At 37.1% G+C, this 9,527-nt stretch overlaps 1 protein-coding gene across 1 annotated transcript in view; it reads left to right on the top strand.

Annotated features, from left to right (window-relative positions):
- Window positions 1-279: 279 nt before the first annotated feature.
- Window positions 280-9,527, top strand: part of ndufaf6 (NADH:ubiquinone oxidoreductase complex assembly factor 6) — a 28,295-nt gene continuing 19,047 nt past the window's right edge. Inside the window, exons 1-7 of the mRNA XM_037676560.1 lie at window positions 280-297; window positions 391-686; window positions 2,650-2,749; window positions 2,929-3,051; window positions 3,207-3,263; window positions 5,328-5,430; window positions 5,715-5,848. Coding sequence (XP_037532488.1) covers window positions 280-297; window positions 391-686; window positions 2,650-2,749; window positions 2,929-3,051; window positions 3,207-3,263; window positions 5,328-5,430; window positions 5,715-5,848 — 831 coding nt within the window. The remainder of the gene's footprint in view (window positions 298-390; window positions 687-2,649; window positions 2,750-2,928; window positions 3,052-3,206; window positions 3,264-5,327; window positions 5,431-5,714; window positions 5,849-9,527) is intronic.

Raw genomic sequence — 9,527 nt, 5'->3', positions numbered from 1 at the left:
TTTGGGGTGTCGTCACTCTAAAGCACGTGGGTTTTGTTTGTTTTGGTACGCTTTAACACAAGTTTTGCTTTTCACATTTTGTGTGCGTAATGTATATTTTGACAACTTTCTAAAAATATAGACAAAAGTTTTTTTTCTTTATAAATTTAAGATCACTTTTTGTGCCGGATAGTCGAAGGAGGAAGTATTTAATGTAACACAGGCAAGCGCTTCCGCTGCGTTTGTATACATTTTGAAAATTAGTTTTTCGGGCGCCTGCGTAGAAATACAGAACAACCGATGCATTTTTTGAAGATTGTATTTCGAAAATTTAGCAACACATAGTCTATTTTGTTGTTAAGTGAGTATAACGTCTGTCTACAGACTTTTTATTTATTTATTTTTTTTTAGAAAAACACAAGGAAAACGCAACGCTGTGGTAGAAAACTGTTAAGTTTGGAAACTGGTATCCTCATCTCCGAGGGACCGCGAAGGCAGCACAAATTGAAGGGTAACATGGCAGCTTCTCTCTGTGCTAAACATGGATTATTAAGCAGTACAACCTTTCGGATTTACAGTCTTCGTAGAAAAATAGCACCAAAGGGTGTTTGTATTCAAAGAGCAGCTGAAATACAAAGTGTAAGAGCGTCTACAAATGCAACTGTAGTTCCTCAACACAGTGAAAAGTACTGTCTGGATTTGGTGAGGTAGGTTGGTCAGACTGGTGGTCTCGCATTTGAAAAAGGTTATATTTTTAAATAATGGCAGCATATTTTCAGTAAATTCCTCCTTGCTGTGCAATAATGTAAATATATATCAGTGTTTTTTATTCATTCAACCTTTATTTATGCAGGCTAGTCTTATTGAGTCACGAGGACTTTCCAAGAAACCTGTTTTAGACAGACAACATAAAGTACAGACAATAATTCAACAAAAAAACAATTAAAATCAAATAAAATAAGTTTTAGAAAAACGTGCACTGTTTACGTCAGACTCCATTCAGATGTCTTGCTTAAAATATGATAACACAGTATTATTGTTTTAGAAGTGTAAGATTTAACAATGTTTTCATTTTAACATTTCAAGTTCTCTTGCTAGTGAGTCATTCCCAATAAAACTATAAAGTTTTGTTTGAATGATATAACAACTTTATTTGCACATTCCTGGTCTGTTTTGACACAAAAATAGACTAGTTTTAATGTTTGGCCTCTCTTTACCCAAGTATTTGTAGGAATCGACAAACTCAATAGGAACAAGATAAAATAGAAGACTGCTGGGACCAACTTCCTGTTTGAAAACAACATCCCTTTGGTTTAGTTGGCGTTTAGTACAAGTTTGAGATGGATCAAATCTGACTGGAGGATGTTAAAAGCAGATTGCAAAAGCTGGAAAACCTTAGCAACTCTTTTAGCTCGACAATAAACAACTGTCATCAGCGTAAAAATGTAAGGAGGCTTCAGGGACGATCTGACCTACATTACATATGTAGATTGTGAAGAGGGTGTGTCCTAAGATTGAGCCTTGTGGTACACCATTGTTAACAGTTAAATAACTGGAGGAAGTACCATTTTGTTAAACACACTGCCTCTGATGTGAGAGATAGTTAGAGAACCAACCAACAGTGTGATCTGAGAAACAAATTTCTGAGAGCTTATGATACAAGATGTTATGATCCACAGTGTCAAAAGTTTTAGACAGGTCTAAGAAAAGTGCAGCACAATAATCCTTAGCATCCATTGCTTCAACGACATCATTAAAAACTTTCTGCGAACCCGTCATTGTGCAGATTGATGGGGAGGTAAGATGTTAAATGAGTCCAAATACTTTTTGATTTGAGAGTTTATCAGTTTTTCTAGAACAGGGGTCTGCAACCTTTACAATCAAAAGAGCCATTTCTGCCCTTTCGTTCACTAAATTAAACGTGTCCAGAGCCATAAAATCTGCTACAATTGTCATTATCAACTGGTGGCCCATGGACCACTTTATGTTTGTTAGAGAGGGCTTTTCTGGCCAGTAGGTGTGAAATTATAGAACTAAAAACATCCAATGATTTTTAACATTTATTGACATTTTTACATTTTAAGACAAAAAAAAAGACTGGATTCCATCCATCCATCCACGCATGCATGGTCTTTACCTGTTTCTTCCTTTTTGAATTGCAGTGGGTCACTGGTGTCCCGTGTCCAAATTGCAAGTCTATCAAAGTAGACTGGATTCTTGTAAAGAAAAAAAATATATTTTGCTCTTTTTTCTTTTTTTTTTTTACTAAAGCAACAAACTGTGCAGGCGTATGCAATTTTTTTTATTTATTTTTTCAAATTGTGGAGTAATTGATAAGATAGAACTTTATTGATCCTACAGGAAATTGTATTTATTATCATCTTACTTTGAAGAAATAAAGTTAGAGTATAATTTACTCATGTGTATTAGTACTAGTATCCACATATATGCAAAGGAAATGACAGGAAAACTGCTAAAACTAGTGATTTTTTTTTAAACATAAAATTCAGTTTTGTGTTGGTTTTGGTCAAAGCTTGAAAGAGCTGCTGTGGAGGGACCAAAGAGCCACATGTGGCTCCAGAGCCATAGGTTGCAGACCCCTGTTCTAGAACCTAGAATCTAGAATGACCTCTTTCCTCCATACTACACCGGTTTCTCTGTCCTCCCCAGGTCCAGAGACTATGATGGCTTCATGTCGTGTCTCCTCCTCCCGGTGGAAGCCCGGCGCTCTTCTCTGGCTCTGAGAGCCTTTAATGTGGAGTTGGCACAGGCAGGTATTTCTACATCTGGTTCAATGAGAAACTATTTCTCAGAATCTGCTGACATGGCTCTGTTGCTCTCACCATCATTGCTCTTGTTACTGCAGTCTGTTTTAACAAGTCTAAAATAATAGATATCAGGTCACTAGTTTGTCTAACATTACATTCCCTATATTTGTTTTTGGACAAGGTGAAGGACTCTGTTTCCCAGAAGACTATTGGTTTGATGCGGATGGAGTTCTGGAAAACAGCCATAGAGGAGATCTACAGAGACGATCCTCCAAACCAACCAGTCAGCACGGAGCTGTGGAGGGTAAATGCCACTATACAGACTTTCAAATTAGCGCCTGATAGATTTAGGACCAGTTAACACAAATCAGCAAATGTTTAGATGCATGCTCAAATCACAAATCAGTAAAGTTTTCTCATTCAAGAACAAGATTCATTGTTTTTTATTTTGTCCCACAGGCAGTGAGGACACACAGCTTAACAAAGAAGTGGCTGCTTAGGATTGTTTCAGAAAGAGTAAGACACAAAGTTTAGAAGAAAAAAAAATCTATCATTTTTTAAAATTATTATTTCTTTTTAGTAAACGCATTTCTACAACTTGTAGTCTTTGTTAATGGAGTTTACATTTGAACAAACATGGGGGAAAACACAGGGCAACGTATAGTAGATTATGAAATCTTCAGGCCATCAAACTCTGCTTTTAGTGGATTCATCTGCAACAGTTCAGGCTCTCTTCATTAGACATTAAAGAAGCATCCATCTAAGGTTTAGTCTGGCACAACTCACTGTGGTGTACCAGACTCCATCAGGACATCGTAGTCAGTTGGAGCAATAGGTTTTTCAAAACATATTCAAAAGAGAATTGAGTCTTTCAACTTCTTTATCGCAAAATATTGTAAAAAAAAAAAAAAAATCTGATCATATTGGGAAATCTCAGTGCATAAAGGAAAGGGATTAAACAAGTGATAAACTTGCTCTCCCTTTGAGCTCTCGTGGTCCTGCATATCAAAACCCTAAGCCTCTGTGAACACTGTTGTCTGATGTGAATATTTTTCTAAACCAGTGTTGGTCAACACAGACTTTTGATTCATTTGGAAGTGTACCCTGAATGTTAATATATTCAGCAATGAAAAGCCACATATCAGCGCTGATAAGAAATGACATGGAGTTCTGGAGGCACCAGCTTATCTCAGATGGACTGAAGGACAGTGGACACGTCCTCTGTGGTCAGATCGGTTTCAGCTTTCTTTAAACACAAAAACAGACATGAGGTTCTGGCACATATCACAAAGACCACCCAGCTGGTTTTCTATAAAAGGTTAAGTTGGCATCTCTTGTGCTGTGGGAGTTCATCAGCGCTCATAGAGTGGGTGACTTGCAGAAGACCAAACGTATCACTGATGTCGTGTATAATACAGTTTTACAATATTCAACCATCAAGGCAACACACTTTCCCGATAGTACTGCAGTTACAGTAGTCTTTCGCTACTTCACGGTTCATTTTTCGCGGACTCGCTCTATCGCGGTTTTTCAAAATAGGATTGGACATAACACACAGTTGGCTGATTGATGGATGAGCCGCGTGATCGGCATGGAATATTTATTTGAAATAAATTATTTAGCACCTGTGTGCAGCCCACAGCTGCAGAAAAAGCTTCCCCCTGCAACACGCCATGATCTCCGCTCTGCAGTGGAGAAATGGGCGTGGCCAAGAGCACTGGCAGGTGGCAGAGAAATGAAATCATGACATGCTGTGCTCTTTTAGAGCGTTTAGAGTTTAGAAAAATCGTTTAGCATATTGCAAGAGTGTGGGAAGGGTTTAAAACACCTTAAAAAATATGAACTACTACTACTTGTACAAATATTCCTACTTAGCGTTTTTTCACTAAGGGTACGGATCCCCCGCGATAAACGAGGGACTACCGTATTCCTGTATAATACCAGACCTTGTTCTGTACAGCGTCCAGCAGCGAGGCTTCACCTGCCTGAAGTCCAGAATGATAAGAATTGTTTGTATCATTCTAAAAGCGTTTGGCACATCACATAGAGGAAAATCAAACTTTAATTTGAATTTTGAGCAGCTCAAATGTTGTCGTTCGTCAAAATGAAAACAGGGTTTTGTTGGGGGAAAAAGTGCACAATTAAAATCCCCATTTTCCAAAAAATAAATGCCATCAAAATGATTGGTAACATCAAACAATGATAAACGTATTTCTCTTCCAGCTTTAAACTCTAGATTTGTTTCCGTTTTCTAAATACAATGGAGGCGGACGGTAAAAATCTCATTTTCAAACAAAAATAGAAAGTAGAAGTTTAAATTTTTCTTTTTTTTTAGATTTAATGAAAAAAATCCTAAACATTTCTGTAAATGGGGTTTTGAATTTTATGATAAATTCACACAGATAATTAAATGCATTATTTATATACCTTCCTTAGATCTGATTGAAAAAAACGTTTTCTTTGCATTTCACAAACTGTATTTACAGCCTGGGACAATTGCATCAGTACAGAGTGATATCATGTAAACAATAGCTGAAGTTGTTAAAAGAAAAACCAGGCCTTCTCTCTTTGTTTCACCAGGAAACGGATCTGAACGACAGAGCCTACAGGAACATTCAGGAACTGGAAACATATTCTGAGAACACCCAGTCCTCTTTATTGTACCTGCTGCTGGAGTGTTTAGGTAAGAACAGATGATGCTGTTCTAGATGACACATTTAACATTATGAACTAGAGATTTCACAAGCTAATCCTAAAGGGGGATCCTTTATTAAAACACTTTATGGTTCTGGGTATAATATATATTCTTTATTCCTCACACAACATTCTTCAGTTAGATAACGTTCTAAAAACAGGACTTTTGTTTAAGTTGAGAGTTGTTTAGCATTTTATTTTTCAATGCAAATTCAAACGAGTCCATTCACAGAATGAGATAAGCACGTGAGAGTTCGTATTCTGCGTTTGCAGGAGTGAAAAACGTCCACGCAGATCACGCAGCGAGCCACATCGGTAAAGCTCAGGGAATCGTAATGTGTCTGAGAGCGATCCCTTTCCACAGCAGCCGGCGGAAAGTTTACCTGCCCATGGACATCTGCATGCTGGTGAGTCGAGATGCCACAAACGGCGTTCAGTTCAAACCCGTTTCGCTTTGTGACTTGTTCAAATTTGTTGAAGCCATTTGCAAAGAAAAAACTGCTGAGGATGATCATGAGCTGATTAAACTCCAAATGAGTCTAAATGAATAACATATAAAAACATCAGGTGAAGGATATGTCTTTACCAAGGTGTGCTATTAGAAAATATGAAGTTAGAACAAAATTCTTTGTTAAATCAGGACATTTTTAATTTAAACAAACCCTTAAACTCAAACACGTTTTTGAAGTAATGTAATTTATCCACTGTGTGACGAGCTTTTTGTCCTCGCGGTGGGAAACAGATCAGATATTTCATGCAAAGCAACTTTAAAACAATGACTCTTTGTTCAAGCAAGAATCATTTCACAGAAAAAAAAAATCTGTAGGAAACTAATTCGTTGCCTAGTTTTATCCCCAAATTAAAGAAAGCCATCCCAAAGTGCTGCCAAGTATATTTTAAAAAGGACCGATGTGCAGAACTTTGGTGAACAAGCACTTTCACGTTACATGAAAATGAAGTTTGCAAGCGTTTACAAGTCTGAAATAGTTTAAATAGTTTTTGAGCTAAATTGCAGTGAAGAGGATTTGTTCTTTTAAAAGAAGCGATCATCATCCCTTTAAAAAATACAGATTAGTTTATTAAGATCTGTTAACACATATAATTTTCCATCTTTTGTTTGGTTAATCTGCAAAATACAGTTCTCTATTAATCAAGTTTATTTTTTCTTTTTAGACTCTTAAAGAAAAAGAAAAAAACACAATTGCTATAATTTCCAGACTATAGAGTGCACCTGAATTTAAGTCGTGCACACTAAAAAAAAAAAAAAATTAAATACAATTTTGTACATATATAAGCCATTATTGTGTACAAGCGGCGGGTGCTCACGTTGTAACATGAGATATTTACGCAGAAATATATTGTATAAGCCGAGGGGTTCAAAGTCTGTGAAAACAGTTGTGGCTTATAGACCAGAAATTATGGTAGTTATTCTCAGTATCCAAACTTGTAATATGTTTTAGACCCTACAAGTCCTAATTTTATAGTTCTGTATACCAATGGTCATCTCATCTCAGTTCTTAAGATTTGCCCGTTTCTTAAACTTTTTTGGCAGCTCAAATTTTTAAGAGTTCACTTTCTAGATGAAGATACAACCTGCAGCATCAAATAACCTTCAGAGGCCTTCTCAGCAACAAGAGGCCTTTCCACCACAGTACTTTTTAATACAAGTCGTTCCATAATGTTTTACATCTCCAAGGATGCAGTTTCGACCACCATCTTCCTCATAGAGTGAGTGTGGATTGTGTATTGCTCAGGATATTTAGTTATATTTACACCAAAACATCTCACTTGTGAGCCAGGCAAACAAAGACCCTAACAACTCTTTACTGTGAGGTGCATGTAGTTTTTGTCTAATCTGCACGTGACTCTAGGGACATAACGAGGTCTCTCATGCAGTTATAAAAAACTTGGAGTTCTACACTTCCTAGACATTTGTTCAAAGTTGTTGAAGCCTCCAGAACGGGAAGTGAACTATCTTCAGCTACAGAACAGAAATCTGGTTGTTTTATATTTTAACCTAGTTTTTTTAAAATTACGAATCAAACTACTTTATCCTGATCTATTTTTTTCTAATAGGGAGGAGTCAAAGCTCGGTACTGTTCAGTAGTAGTCTCTCGCTACTTTGTGGTTTGTTTATAGCAGACTCGCTCTATCACAGTTTTTCAAAATAAGATTGGACATGACACACAATTGGCTGATTGATGGATGAGCTGCACGATTTGCATGAAATTTTTATTTAAAATAAATTATTTTCAATTATTTAGCACCATTTGTGCAGCCCAGAACTGCAGAAAAAGCTTCCTCCTGCAGCTGATCAGCTGTTCTCCATGCCGAGCGGAGAAATGGGTGTGGCCAAGAACACTTTCAGATGGCAAAGAGCTGATGAGGCAGGGAGCTGAAATCATGACATTCTGTGCTCTTTTACAGCATTTAGAAGAGCGTGGGAAGAGTTTAAAACACCTTAATATATATATATATATACACTGTGTATATATATATATATATACACTGTGTATATATATATATATATACACTGTGTATATATATATACACCGGTAAACACTAAAATAAACTACTACTTGTACTTCTACTCCAACTTTGCGGTTTTGCACTTAATGCGGAGCTTCAGGGTACGGATCTGCCGCAATAAACGAAGGATTATTGTAATGCAGTTATCCCAACCCTGGTCCTTGAGGAACACCATACTGCATCCAACAATTTTCCGTCAGGTCATCTGGACAGTTTCTTTTTCTTTTCTTTTTTTGTGCTGAAACGTTTCACCTTCCATCCAGAAGGCTTCATCACCATACTGCATGTTTTAGTTGTTTCCTGCTCTAGCACACCTGATTCAGTGATTTTATTTCTTCCTCATGTCCTGCAGAAGCCTTCTAATCACCCGTTAATTAAAATCAGGTGTGTCGGAGCAGAGAAACCACTAAAACAAGCAAGATGGTGTTCCTCAAGGACCAGGGTTGGGAACCCTTGCTGTAATGGATAAATGTTTTTTATGCATCTTTGAACATGTCTTAAAAGATCTAAAAGCCTTGCTTCCACTTCGTTTGTTCACAAGAATGCCGAAGCTGCGCCACGCACAGCCTCAAACATTGATTCATGGCACCAGTTTGACACAATGTCAGATGGCATGCTTGTAGAAACTGTAAGAAAATTCTCAACCTGCACAAACCAACAACAAACAAGTAGGGGAACTGTTACACCGCAATTGTCTGTCAAACATCAGCTCATTCAATTGAAATCCTTTAGATTAATTTTTCCACAAACATTTCCAGCCTGGTCTTGGCCATCTGCCATGCATGGAGACCAACTGCTGCTTCTGCAGGAGCTGATGAGGGTGAACATAGGATGTAGATGTATTAAGGCTGAGTGAAGCGTGCAAGCTCTGCCCTCTCACAGAGGAGGCTCCTGTGACTCCAGGATATCCACCTCACATCACCTCCTCTTTGCTTCCTGAAGAGGGCACTGGAGATGTACAGAAACACCCTGCTCTCAAACACACAACCCTTTAGATCAAGTTTTCCACTTACTTTTCCCACTTAAGCCATAAAGTAAAACAAAATGAACTGTAATGTTTTGTAAAAAACAAAATATTGTATCCATGATATTGAAGACAGACATATTTTACAGTAATAGTGGACAGCAGTGGCTGAGGAGGAAATGAAAAAGAGATTTACATATATTAAATTTTAGTTTCCTGACTATTTATTTATTTATTTATTTATTTATTATCATATATAATTAAATTAGCACAAACCTTTTTTTTTCCAGACTAACGTTTTTTTCTTGGTAGGATTTGATGTCAGAGATTATTATTCTGATGGCATAACATTACATTTTCACTGGCAATCTACTTTTTGTTTAGAGGAGCTAATTTTATTTTACATAGAATTAATACTAAGGTTACCTTAGTCCATCCGTCCGTCCGTCTTTCTTTCCATCTATCCATCTATCCATCTATCCATCTATCCATCCATCTATCTATCTATCTATCTATCTATCTATCTATCTATCTATCTATCTATCTATCCATCCATCCATCCATCCATCCATCCATCCATCCATCCATCCATC

This window comes from Nematolebias whitei, chromosome 5 (genome assembly GCF_014905685.2).
Source record: "Nematolebias whitei isolate Nwh7 chromosome 5, NemWhi1, whole genome shotgun sequence".
Classification (NCBI taxonomy): Eukaryota; Metazoa; Chordata; class Actinopteri; order Cyprinodontiformes; family Rivulidae; genus Nematolebias; species Nematolebias whitei.
The sequence above is the reverse complement of the archived record's forward strand: the minus strand, read 5'-3'. Positions and strand labels throughout refer to the sequence as shown.